At 39.3% G+C, this 14,476-nt stretch overlaps 1 protein-coding gene across 1 annotated transcript in view; it reads right to left on the bottom strand.

Annotated features, from left to right (window-relative positions):
* Positions 1-264: 264 nt before the first annotated feature.
* Positions 265-14,476, bottom strand: part of LOC127220281 (A disintegrin and metallopeptidase domain 3) — a 37,032-nt gene continuing 22,820 nt past the window's right edge. The window contains exons 13-20 of the mRNA XM_051182042.1: positions 13,322-13,420; positions 11,729-11,924; positions 11,209-11,296; positions 10,793-10,973; positions 5,205-5,291; positions 3,786-3,900; positions 1,281-1,446; positions 265-349 (exon numbers count right to left, since the gene is read on the bottom strand). Coding sequence (XP_051037999.1) covers positions 265-349; positions 1,281-1,446; positions 3,786-3,900; positions 5,205-5,291; positions 10,793-10,973; positions 11,209-11,296; positions 11,729-11,924; positions 13,322-13,420 — 1,017 coding nt within the window. The remainder of the gene's footprint in view (positions 350-1,280; positions 1,447-3,785; positions 3,901-5,204; positions 5,292-10,792; positions 10,974-11,208; positions 11,297-11,728; positions 11,925-13,321; positions 13,421-14,476) is intronic.

The raw sequence follows: 14,476 nt of genomic DNA on the forward strand, positions 1-14,476 counted from the left end.
TTTTCTTTGTTCCTTCTGGAAGCTGTTTCACCAGCCTGCCAGACAGAATCCCTACTGGTAGGATTAAACAATAAAGCCTTATGTTTGCAGTTTGGTGAGTCTGTCTCCTTGGTAGTCACTAGGGTTCTTCAAAACTTGGGCACAACAAGGATAAAGCACTAGGCATGTCGTTATAGTGTTCAAGGTCCTTCTGGGCCACGAATGGTGGCATCAGGTTTGAACACATAACTAGGGACCATCAATCCAAGTAGAACACAGGTCACTTTAGGCAATTTTTGCAAACTTCTTTACTGCTCCGTCTGGAGAGTATGTCCTAAAAGGTTGTGAGCATGGATAGGAGTTTGGTAATCTGTTTGAAAAGGGAAACAAAGATTGGCACCAATGTGTCAGTCAAGGGCAGGTGCAGCAATCACCATCCATGGGGTGCTTAAGAGCCACGCTCTGTACCTCAACTCCATTTCAGTTTGGCCTCTTGCTAACCTGAAGCCACGTAATTTGTAAATCTTATGCTGCTTTGACAAGGTTTTGTCTGCAGTCAAAATTTCTGGTAATTATCCAGATTTTCCCAAAATGTCCCAACAGCACATACAGGATTCTTTATGGCAATTGTCATGTAATTTGGTGACTCAAACAATTTGATTATTTTGTAGATGTCTACATAAATCATCAGGAACATTGCCCTGAATTTAACTAGTTGCTGCTACCTCCTTACCTAATCAGAGAACTAGAGATGGTACTGGAAATTAGGAATCATTGTTTTCTTACAGGACAGGACTACAAGACTCCCTGTTTAACCTCGCTTCAGCATTCTGATTTCCCTGAATCCCCACTAAACAGTGTGGCTTGCACTCATATTATGACTGAGACAAAAGCTACACAACACCTTTAATTGCAGTTTAGAAACACACTAGTAATAATTAATGCATTCACATTCTATAGCAGTGCCCCTGGCCTTGCTCTGCCTTGTTCTTGCCTTCTAAGTATGCTATTTGCAGATCTGCTCCCAATTTGTCTCTATTGAGCCTCTGGGTATAAAAAGGACTTGCATCGTGGGGATACTTGGGTTGCCTAGAAATTTTTCATTGAAAGGTCTTGAGGATTTACTGGATTGCTCCGGGACATGAAAATTGGAATAAGCTTTGGTATATCCTGAAAACCTTATGCTTAGTAGTTCTAGCAATTTTTACAATCAACATTCATCCAAAAAGCCATATTTATATTACTTAACTGGGTTCAGATACCTCCATAAGGTATTTTTATATATTAACACGTATACCTACCCTCCACTTACAGCCTCTTCCTTCTGCCAGAATCCCTTTGTGATATTCCGTTTAACAACAAAGATGGCAAACATGATGAGGAAAGGTAGAAAAACATAGAAACTGATCAGAAGTCCCTTTTTAAAGCGAGTACCACGTTGCTGGACAACCAAAGGTGTGCTTCTATCTGAAAATGTGAAAATGCCATTTAATTTCAAAAACTCTGATTGACGCAGACAGTGAGTGATCTGAATTACTTTGTTTTGTCCTCTATGACTTCTCGGTTTTACTGTTATATACTGTTGGTTCATTTTAAAATAATTCTTATGTGCAGTAAATGAATTCAAACATTCTTTTGCATGAAAATATTGGGTCTCTTAAACCAGATAGATAAACAACACAAATTTTAGCAAGAAAATGATGATGCCTGAAGCTATGGTTTGTTTGTTTTTTTTTTAAACTGTACTCTTATTTTGTTGTTTCAAAAATCTTCACCCTTGTATTTAATTGTTTGTAGTTTTAAAATCATTCAGTTGTTTCATACATGTTCTGTTTCTGAGCCTTTTCAACTCCATTCTCTCAATGTGGGTGGTTAAAAAATCCCAATCAAAAGGCCTATATCCTTATGATTCTCAACACGGAATCATGAGGAAACATGAAAACTCCAGGTGTGGAAATCATATTACTAATTCCTTAGTGATGGAGTCTTGTGAGTGTGCATTAGATAAATTCCCAAGGAAACAACACAAAAGAAACATGAGAGTGATCAATGAAGCCAAGAAGCTGGACAGTAAATAGCTGTTGAGTTAGTTCCTAGTTCTAAAAGGGATGTCTATATCAAGACCCGCCCCTAACCCTCAGAAGATATCAAGACCCGCCCCTAACCCTCAGAAGACCTGGCAGAAGGAATGGTAGAGCCAGAGGCCAGAGGATGGGAAGAGTGTCATGTGGTGCCCTCTTCTGGGCCTGGAATAACCCGCTGTGTCTATGATTACCTGCACAAAACCTGTACAAGATCAGTCAATATTCCAGCACTTGGGGCTTCTTGGGTTTAGTTGCTTACAATAAAAAGAAGCCAAGTAAAAAGAAGGTGGCCCAGCATTGGTAGGCAGAGATTGGCCAACCAGCCTAGCCAAAATGGAGGGAGCTTCAGGCTCAGTGAACGTCCCCATCCCAAAAGATGAGGTGGAGAACAACAGGCCCAATGCCCTGCTCTGGTCTATGCATGAATGTTTACAAACATGTGTGTGCACATACACCACACAATTTTTTTTTTACAAATGTTTAAAGATATGCTATATCAAAAATCATATGCACTTTGGTATTTAAAGTCTTACATATCTAAGAAATCTTTATCTGTATAGCTATAGCCTTAAATACCTATACATAAGAATTGAAGAAAAATAAAATCAGTAAGAATAAGATTTGATTTGCTAAATCTAGAATTGAAACTGACATAAATGATGATTAAGATAAATTAATAGATTAAATTGTAAAACTATAATATAGGACAACATTGTAATAATTAATGTAATTATTTCAACTAAATAAATTAAGAAAGTAAATTTCCTTAAATTAAGAAAGTAAATCTTTCTCTAGTTCATCTACTAAGAAAAAAAATCCATCCTACTGGGTTGAAGGAATGCATTTTAGCAGCTTTCCTAAGATATTTTTCTTACTTTAACCTCCCAGTCTGTAGCTCCTTTTGCACCAAGCTACTATAGAAAGTTACTTATACACAAAATTAGTTATAAATAAAATGGTTACATTGGCATACTTGACTCCATACAGCAAGTGTATGTGGCAGCATAAAGTCATAACTGTACAGAACAGGCATGATAAAATCAAATGGGCAGTGGTTTTCATGGCTTTCCACCAACACCATTTAAAAATCTTTCAGTGGCACATGATATTCACCATCAGAGGGCATAGAAGATTTGGGTACTTTCACATTAAACAGAACAATTAATTTAAAACATGCCAGGACTGGAGAGATGCCTCAGTAGTTAAGTAGCTAATGCTCTCCTAGAGGACCTGAATTTGCTTCTCAGCTCCAACATTGGGCCACTCACATTAGGCCTGTAACTCCAGCTCCAGGGAATCTCATTTATCCCAGGCACCCCCAAACTCACTCCCCCCTCTCTTTCTCTCTCTCTCTCTCTCTCTGTCTCTCTGTCACACACACACACACACTCACACACACACACACACACACACTCACACACAGTTTTTAAACATTTAAACATGCAACTCATCACATTTTCATATATAACTCCCTGGGTCAATACAGACTGTATAAGTTCTCCTCATTTCCGAAATGCATGTTCTGCAAGCCACAACAAAATCAGAGGAAGAAGGTTTGTTAAATATTCACACTTCTAGATCTGTGGATCTAAATGAAGTAAAGCCCAGTAGAAATATCAACTTCTCAGTTCTGCTCCTGAAACGTCAAATCTTCAACGGCCTCAGCGAGCTGCTGAGATGGCGTGTACTTACACATGTGCAGGCCCTGCTCTGGACACTTACCCATGGGCAGCCAAAATCCATCGTCCAGGCTCCCTCCTGGAGATGAAGGTGTCATGTCGCACTCTGGAGGGGCAAAGCCAGCTTCACAGTGGCAGTTATTTAGATTGTTGCAAATCTAAAAGCAGATCCAAATGAACACCGAGCAACCCAAGTGCTTATATATGTATAAGTAGAAAGGTCATTTATTATCCATAATTAGGACATGTAAATTAATCAACTATTGTAGTTTACTTTAAGTAGTTTTAATATGAAAGTAAAAACAGTAATGATTGGATAAATGTGCAAAATCCTATTTGTCGGTCATGGTTCTAAATCCAAGTTATATTGTTCTTGATATAATTGAAATGACTTGTTAGAAAGATGAAGAATGTAAATTGGTGGTGATCACAATGTATTACTATCTTAGACTTATAAAACAAGCTGTGATGGGAGAAAACTTCTATGGAAGATGAAAGAAAATACTTGGAAGGAGCCAGTGGGCCAAAGGCAAATATTAACTCATACAGAAGACTCTTGCAAAAATAAAAAAGAAGGTCAGGAGCAGAGGGGGGACTTCACAGTCAGCCCCACAGAGAGTGAAATGAGTTAAACTAAAATTCTAATTAGATTGTTATAAAGAGCACGGGTTTTGAAGAAGACACCTGCTGGCACATTTTAAGCAAATGCATGGTCGGAAAACGTCCCAACTCCCATAACTCACCACATAATTTCACAATAGCTTGGAAGATAGAACTGAAACACATGTGACTAGGAAGATGTCATTAACAATTGCAAGACATAAAACAGTCTCACCGGAATATGAGGGATAGGCTGTGCGGGTACAAAACACTCTTAAAAAGAATGGAAATGTTACCTATATTTGGCTCATTAGATTTCATTGCCTATAATTTGGGGAAATGGAGTAATTTGAATGTACAATAATAACTGGGTTTTTTTCAGTATTCCTAATAGTTACATGTTATTTGAAGGCTATCAGTGTGTGAATTTACAATGGCAATTAACTGAGGTCATTGAAAGACAAACCTAATCTGAGTAGATAGGAAACTCTGATGTCTTAAATGTCAGATGAGAAGTAATGTATACATTAAAACGAACAAAGTGTCTGAGCACCTACATTCCCAGAAAGCACACAGATTCATGGGTGTGACATATATGTGTGGTGCTTGATAATATTCAGTTCTATGCTAATAACCAAACGTGGCGACAATATATATTTCAGAGCTTCTTTGTTCAGTTGATCTGTGACAGTCTAATGGTGCATACAAATCGTGTATGCCTGTGTCAATAGTACAGCCTACATTCCTCATTTAACTGAAATTTTCTGGAGGGAATTTCCACATCAAATAATTCTGAACCTGGTGATCCTGGAAAAGTAAATTGAAATTATCATATTAAATGAAAAACAAAATGGCTACATACCCCTTGTCCTTGGCACTTATCATCGGAGTCACACGCTAAAGTTCCTCTGTAGGCATGCACACGCAAGCACTGCCCTCGGATACAAGCCTGAAAAGCATAGTAAAGCTAAAAGTGCTGAAGTTAAGCAACAGCAGAAAGTTCAAGTGCAGAATCTAGCTGTACAAAACTTAGGTACAGGGATAGCATATGTAGAGTGGGTTGATTTACATTTCATAACATTGTCTAGTCATTCTAATGAAAACAAGGGTGTACATGCATACTTCATAGGGTTTGTATTTTGAAAATAAGATGCAGTTTTCCCCCCAAAACAGTTACCCACATTCACAGCAATGAATTGTTATAAGAACAAACACAGCCAACTTGTGCTAAAACCAGAGCTCATTGCTCACATTTTCCCCCCACTGCTAAAGATACTCTCTCACCTTTTGTTTTAGCCCAGAGTGAATTGTGGAACCCTCCATAGATCAGGTTATATCATCTATGAGCTCAGGATTATATAAACATACCTCCCAGGTTAGGAGGATGCAATAGCTTCTGGTAGCAAATACGCAGTTGGTACTAATGTGGACTCTGCACTCACGTTGGTATTTCCCTACCCAAAGTTTAACTGACTTTCAATGTCTTTTGATGCATTTTCTAAGGTGAGAGGCTGACTTTTCTCAAATGAGCTGATGGAGTGTTTCACGTGGGACAAACGGTCTTTGTTAGAGGGATAAACCGAGGCACAATTAAATGAAGTGTAGTGTGAGTAAAAGGTGAAATTTGTGGACTTGTGAACCGGGCAACTCCACACCAGAAGAGACTCAGAAGTTGCAGGGAAGAAGGACAGAGGGGGGCTTTTATGGGTGGACACAGAAGGAAGGACAAAGAAATACTGGATTTGATAGGCTGAATGAAGCTCTCTAGTTTCCTTATTTGTTCTATGCTTTGGGATATCCTTAGTCAGATGATGGCAAGTTAGCTGACTGCTTCTGCTTATTTTAGCTTAACTTTTCTATCATAGGCACTTATTTTAAAAATTACCTCCAAGTTATAGCTTGCTTATTTTTGCAAATCAAGCAAGCTTGATGTCTCTTCGAAGCCTTAACTGGCTGTGTACCCTCTGGGATTCTTCTCTCTCTCTCTCTCTCTCTCTCTCTCTCTCTCTCTCTCTCTCTCTCTCTCTCTCTCTCTCTCGGTTTTATGTGTATATGTGAGAGAGTGGGGTGGTGTGCAGTTAAGTACAATGTCTGCAGAGGCCAAAAGTATGGGGCACCCTGCCCTTAAGTTACAGTTGTGAAGCGGCAAGTTCGGTGCTGGCAAAGAGCCGTAGGCACCATTAACCGCTGAGCTATCTCTTCAGCCCTTGGTCAGAAATCTCCAGATCCTATGTTCACTTCAACTTAACATCCCAAAATTCCCAATGCCCTTTTTGTAACTGTCTCATTAAAAGAATTTCCAAAACTGAAGCTTAAAAAGGGAAATTATTTTATATTTTGCATAGACTAAGTTATTTGACAAATCTATAACTGGCATTCATTGTGTCTTGATTTTTTTCTATACCACTTTATATTTCTTAATATCTAAAAATCAGTTTAACACTACTCTATTAAAAATACATAGAGTCTACTCCTATTAGAATAGAAAAAGAACTGGTGAGAATAATTGAGTCTCTGGCCCAGGTGGAGAAGTAACATTCCAGGTGGCTGGGGCCATTGCTTGACCGAGAATCACCCCTAAGAACTGGGACTCGCCTTGAGGTCCATGAAGGAAACAGGTTTCCTGTAATGAGATATAGAACTTTTCCTTCCCAGGGTCCCAGCCCCTGGTGCATGAACATATGGGCTACAGCCATGTAGAGTTTTAAGTTTTCCTGCGTTTGTGAATTAGCATTTCCCTTTCTCTTTTCTCTCCTCTAAGCATGCTTTCCTTAACACACTGGCTTCCCCCTTTCTGTAAAGCTTCATCTTCTCTGCTGGGCTGCTTGTCCACCATGTGTCTGACCATCTTGCTTAGATGGCATGGCTTTTTTCCTCCTTCCTTGCAGCTTGCCTGCCCTGAGGTTTTTCTTTTCAATGCTAATAAAATTGACCTTGAGCTTTCATCTGAGCCCTTCTTAAATTTGTTTACTAGCAAGACTAAGAACCCCAAGTGGAGAGCCCGATTCACCCTGTATCATTGGACAACCACAAAGGGACCCCCGAAATTCAAGTAACAAGACAATACATCATTAATTTGATATTTACTGAACAACAAACAAGTCAGACATCAATGCTCCTAACGTGTACTCTTTGTCTCATCAGTTCCTAACTTTTGCTGCTTAAGTTGTATTCTCTCTGGTATCATCAAACATTCTGACACCAACTAGGTATCCCACAAATCAATTAAATTATGACATTACGTCTGTGGATGAGAATTACTGGAAAGAAACTGGTTGGCTGATTAGAATTACAGTGATATGAAGACATTGGGAAATTTCGGGCCTAGAGCCTCCTTGTCTTGACTTGGGCTAGCTCTATCCTTGTCCATCTCTGTGTTGGAACTAACATCCCATAACTAACAGATAAAACCCTTTTGAAATCTATTAACTTGGCAGGTAACCAGCTTCCACTGACCTCAAAGCTAAGAACACCTCTCTGATGTATTCTCCAATGTAGTTTAAAATTCCTTTAATTCTTTACTTTATTTGTTCTGTTGCTACAAAACCTCCATGAGACTACCTCCAAGTAGGAACATGGAATCTGAGGTAACTCTGGGATTCCTGGACCATGGTCACTCAAAGTTGGCTTTAAAATAAACTGCCATGTATTCCCTTTGAGGTAAAAGCTGTGTTTTTTTGTTTATTTGTTTGTTTGTTTATGTGTGTGTATAGATACATCTGCTAGATTTGGATAGGACAAGTGTTTCAAAAAGAAAGAGGGATGGACTATGGGGGATAAGAAGATTATCTGAAGTTATTAATATTAGCATTATGTTTTTACAGTATCTGTGTTCTTACAGTATCTATTTGATCCCAGAAAATCAAAGATTCATCCTGTCCTGGCAGGGGTGTCTAGGGGTCTCAGGCTTAGTCTTTCTGCTCACCTCAGGAAGGAAATAACTAAAACCCTCAGGTGTGACCAAAGGGCTTAATAGGAGCCACAAAGAACATGCTTGTCACTCTGAGATTTAACAGAGCAGATGAGACCACAGCATATGTATAAAAACCAAATATACTTTTTGTGTTTATATTTTCAGTTTTGTATTTATAACTTCAATATTTATATTAAATATTTCTGGTTTTTAAAGGTACTCTTGAACCAGGATGCTCCTTTGTGATTATCTGGTTTTTTGTTTGTTTGTTTAACCTTTTCTATCTTAAGTCTTTTACTAATTTGCATTTTCCTCTTGGTTTTTCTTTTTTTATTCATTTATTTATTTTACATCCTAGCTGCAGCCTCCCTCCCCCATCCTCTCCTTCCAGTCCCTCTCTCACATCTCTCCATTCCCCCTCCTGCCCCAAGCCCCTTCCTCTTCTGTCTCCATCCAGGAAAGTGCAGGCCTCCCATGGTTATTAATCAAACATGGCATATCAAGTGGCAGTAAGACTAAGCCCCTCCCCACAGATTAAGGCTGGACAAGTTAACCCACACAGTATGAGGGATAGGGTCTCAAAAGCCAGTAAGTCCATGTCCCCTCTCTTGGGAGTCCCACAAGAGGACCAAGCTACACAATTGTAACAAATATGCAGAATGCCTGGGTCAGTCCCATGCAGGCTCCCTGGTTAGTAGATTGTGTGAGCCATTCCATGGTGTCCTTGAACCCCCTGACTCTAGCAGTCCTTTCTCCTTATCAACAGAATTCCACCTAATGTTTAACTGTGGGTCTCTGCATCTGCCTCCATCAGTTACTGGATGATGTCTCACAGATGTCATTTGGGTCAGACAACCATCTGGTCATAGTGACTGCCAGTTCAGGCTACCTATCCACTATGGCTAGGAATCTAAGCTGGCAACCTCCCCATAGACTCCTGGAAGAATCCTCTACTCCCAGGCTTCCCAACCCCCAAATGCTCCCCAGCAGTTCCCCTCAGAACCCCGCAACATGATTGCTCATGTTCCCATCCCTGCCTGCCCTCAGCCCACTCACAAAATCTCTTCTGTTTCTCTTTCCTAGGAAGATCTGGGTCTTCCTAGGTCCCCCCCCCCTACACACACACACACCTGCCCCATGAAGTAACTTTGTTACCTGGTCTCTCTGGGTCTGTGGATTGTAGCATAGTTGCCCTTTATTTTACAGCTAATATCCACTTATGAGTGAGTTCATACCATGTTTATTTTTATTGGTCTAAGTTACCTCACTCAGGATGATTTTTTTTTTTCTAGTTCTATCCATTTGGCTTCAAATTTCCTGGTGACCTAATACTCCACTGTGTAAATGTACCACATTTTCTTTATCTATTCCTTGATAGAGGGACATCTAGGCTATTTCCAGGTTCTTGATATTACAAATAAACACATGGTTGAGCAAGTATCCTTGTGATATGATTGAGCATTCTTTACATATATGTCCAAGAGTGGAATAGCTAGGTCTTGTGTTAGGGATTCCCAGTTTTCTGAGGAACCACCACACTGACTTCCTAAGTGGCTGTACAAGTTTGTGCTCCCACCAGCAATGGAGTTGTGTCCCCTTACCCTACTTTCCCTTCAGCATGAGCTGTCACTTGTGTTCCTGATTTTAGCCATTCTGACAGCTGTAAGATGGAATCTCAGAGTTGTTTTGATTTGCATTTTCCCAGGAATGTTGAATACCTAAGTGTCTCTCAGTCATTTGAGATTCCTTTGTTGAATAAAATAAAATAATGTCTAGTGGGAATACTTAGGTTCTTCTGTTTTTTTTTATTTTGTTTTGTTTTTTTGTTTGTTTGTTTGTATAGCCTCGGCCTATACTTTTGCTCTAAGGCCCCATAATTTACTTATCTGAACACTTGGTTAAACTTTGGGGAATTTTCATCAAAAAGAAAAAAATTAAGTGACACTTGAACCTTATGCTTTTATTATTGTGTCTTTTAGAAGGAAAATTCATTTTACAGTAATTGTATTTGGGAGTGTTAGGGAATTATGAAAATAGAAAAGTGATAATGTTCTTTGTTAGTAATGAAATAATTATCCCTGACTAAACACTTAACTCTTTTATTTCTCTTTACTATTATTCACATTATTCTGACAACCTGACATTTTGGTGTGATTTTTTTTTTAGTATGTTTTTAGACTCTTTTTGTTTATGGTTTATATAAATTTTTCTGAACCAGATCATAGCCTAACAAATTCAAATGAGAGAAAACAACTTTAAGTATCAATAGCCAAATTCCTAAGAAAAAATATTAACAAAATTAAAACTTCTTTGACTAATAGCAACTCAGATTTTTCTTTTATATATTAATTACTGGTTAGCACACAAACAAATGGATATTGTTACATCTTCTTTAGTTGCACACCATCAAACTTTGTTATTATGATAAAGCAAGAGAAATCACATAACACTCATGTATACGTATGTTCACATTCATAGGCATTCACAAATCCGTTATAAACACACAATGCACAAACATCATATAGAAGTGTATTTACCTTGCCACTACCACAAATGGTACCATCATGTACATAGCTTTCATCAATTTCCTTAGTGTTTCTTAAGTGTGCGGACACACACACCTGGCCTCCAATGTAAGTATACTGGAGATCATATTTTTTTGTTTGAATGATTTCTACGTGGTTCCAATAGCAAGCCACTTTCCCACAAAGCAAAGCACTGGCAATACAAGACAGAAAAGTTGTATATTGTCACTTAGCTGTCTTATCCATTCGTTCAGTAATAACTCAATATATAGGGATAATTCAAAACCTTAAGGCAGACCATAATAGCAAGCTCTTGAGATCATGTACATATTATAAGAGGCAACACATGACCTGCCTGCAAACACTAGGTGCACCTCTTGAGACTGACAAACCACACATGGAAAATGTGCAATCTGCTGAGTACATACCTGTAATTACAGCGTCCATGACAGTTTCCGAATTTGTCATTTTGATTATTCACTTCTTGCATGCACAAGTAATTAGGACCCTTAGCATCTGAAGAAAAAAATAATAATAATTCCAACTTTGTCATGTCAAAAGCCAAAAAGTAATTTGCAATACTTGAAAGTGTAGGACATTTATAGTGAGATAGTCAGTGTCTTGAAGTATAAATACAAGCAGTAGACAAGAATCAATCACAAACTAACTATTAAAGTGGGGGGAGGTATAGTGTTAAGGAAAAAGCCACTCTCCTCTCCCCAAAGCCATACTTCACCACTCTTCTCCCATCAATAGCCTCAACCCTACCTCATATTTTCAGTGTTATAGTCTTTTGACATGGAAAGGATTTGCTTTGCTTTGATTTTCAAATATGGATGTAGATCAATATTTTATAATAAAGCTACAGGATAGATTTGTGGCTTTAAAAGGGGGGGGGGAAGCTTCCCCACCAAGAACAAAAAAAAAAAAACAAGGTACATTTCGTACGTTTTCCAAATAAATCCATGCACTGCCTATCCAGGTCTCGGCAAATCCCACCATAGCAATAGGCAGTCCTGTTGTTGCAGGGTTCTAAATCAGCAGCTTTTGTGTCTGGCACGCAGTATTCAGATAATCCATTGCAGAACTCAGGGAAGTCACACAGGTCTTTACTTCTTCTACAAGGGCGCCCCCTTTCGGCTATCTGAGAGACAAAGAACAGGCTAGCTTTTGTCAGGGTAACTCGGTTCTCCTCTTCCTGGGAGTTAGGCAAAAAGAAGATTTCTCTACACCTTTGAAAGCTCATGCCATATGGACTAAAACTCAGTTTCTTTAAAAAACTGAAAAAAAGAAAAAGATGCATAGGTGGATCTCTCCAACATAGGAAGAGAGCTTGTTTGAGAATCGTCAAGAAATCAGATTCCCAAAATACACCCAGAGCGAAGATACCACTCAAGGATTCATTATCTTTTCTTGTGTACACACCAGGGGAACAAAACTGTAATGTGGTGACAGTTGCATTCAGAGTGGCCTGTAAGAGTGTCTAGGTGTTGGCTCCAAACATCTTTCTCACGAGTGCCTGTGGGTGAAGCAGCTGCTTCTATTGATATCCATCATAGCTTTGTGTGTACACTTGTGTCTAAACAGAAAGCCTTAAGGAAAACACTTGGATCAAATCTCTCAACTTTTGGACAAGGTCTGGCAGACCCTCACCTATTCGTAAGAACACAGAGGAGAGAATAGGGCCTCCTCCACTCCGAGTCAGCAAAGACAAGAAGATAAGGCAGAATGGCTGTGAGCAGGGATCTGCTTCTAGCTTGTGGTATCTGACAGAGTGAGTTTGGACTCATCCAGTCTATTTAGCTGTTCTCCATCAGGCTCTTCCTAGTGACAAGCACTCTGGAGTTTCTCTATGAAATGATGGGGTGTATGGAAGAGCTGACTTAGCAATAGAAGTTCAGACGGGCTCTAGCAGGAGAAGTACACATCTGTCGTCAGGTGTGAATGCCCTACATGGGCCTTTCTGTTCAGGAACCTTGAAAACACATGGTTCTAACCACCAGAACTCAGAGAAGACACCCAGCCAGAGCTTTCAGTTTATCAGCTGTCTGCCGCTGGCTCACCTGCCCCAATCCCGTTTTAATGGTCTTCATAATGGGATTTGCCATTGCTGCTTTGTCAGACAGAACTCATTAGTTCTCATTTTGTTGTGTGCTATTTGGTCATAAAGAACTGCATTCAGATAGGATGAAGAAAAATTCATGACACTACAATTTTAAATGATACTATATACCACAGCTGGAGATGTCTTTGGGACAGATTGAAACATGATAAAAAGTAGAGGTGAGAAAGTGACCCACAGGCTGAAATTAAGGACAAAGTGGGAATTAGAAATTATGCTTAGTATCTACCCCAAGGAAGAATGACAAATTTCCTGGGGGGAAAGAGGGTGCTCCAAGTGGTCATATTCTAACTTTTAAGACTTAGAAGAAAAGAAAGCTCTCCGAAGAGAATGCAAATTAAAGCTTGTGAAGGATGGTTCCAAAAACTAGGAAAGAAATACCCTAAAGACTCCTGACAGGTTCTGTGCTTGAAGCTTACCTTGCATGACCTTTTGTCACAGCATGGCCCTGTTCCACACTTCGAAGACTTTAACAGAGTACAATCCTCGGGGTTACAGCAATTTGGATGGGTACAGTGCTAGAGAAGATATGGTCAAGGTAAATGTAGGAGTTAGAAATCAGATATATGATTTTTTTCTCCTTTCAAAGACAGCTGTGGGCTGCCAAATGAATCTTCACTAGTTAACAGACATCCCCTAATAGTCACAGCCCTGCCAACAGCAGACCATATTTAGAAATGTGGTTTCCTAACATTGTAGTGGAGCTAACAGTGTCTGGTGTCTGTTGACTCTGTGGGCAACGTCACTGCATAGGGCACTACACACCAGTATTCATGACGAGCCTTCCACCAGTCAGGTTAACATGCACATGTCCCTATAGCCCTGACCATGGGGTGGACGGGGGGGGGGAGGGGGAGGACTATGGTGTTTCACTTCATCCTGTGTGTCTAGGCTAGGTCAAGGCTTCTGTGTGTTTTCTTTCATCTTTGGATATTTGTTTATTGCCAATTTCTTCAAATAAGTGGCATAGTTACAACCACTTTTTACAACAGCTTTTACATTCAAACTGACCAAATCAAAGTGTATACCCCAAAACACCTCCTTTGTCAAGCTTTTACAGATTAATCCAATATTTTCCCTTCTCAAAACACACTATGCACAGGCGCTTGGCAGCTGGGACCTACCTGTGAGGGAAGAGCGGTCCCTTAGTATCCATATTCACCAGTTCTATTGCTTACAGTTCCCTCCTTGCCTTTTCTACTGAGAATATTCTAGGCTCCCTGAACACACTCTTCCCTTCTCACTTCTTCCCAGCCAACTGTGGTACTTGCTCTGATTGTTCTTTCTTAACCAGGGGCCATAAGAAAGAAAAAACTTCATTCAGGAACTAAGAAAAGCACACAATTAATATTCAAAAGCCTATACTAGTTCAGAATATAAATTAAAATTACAAAGTAGACAATTGTTTCTTCCTAAAGCCACCAAGATATATTAATTTGAAAAAAGTGGTCTTTTCAACAAATTATCCTAAGTAATTAGATACTATACGGGGAGAAAAGTTATCCTGACTCTGACAGCTTCTATTTATTAAAAGTTACAATACATAAAATGACCCAGATGATGAAAAACAATGG

This window comes from Phodopus roborovskii, unplaced genomic scaffold (genome assembly GCF_943737965.1).
Source record: "Phodopus roborovskii unplaced genomic scaffold, PHOROB, whole genome shotgun sequence".
NCBI classification, from domain to species: Eukaryota; Metazoa; Chordata; class Mammalia; order Rodentia; family Cricetidae; genus Phodopus; species Phodopus roborovskii.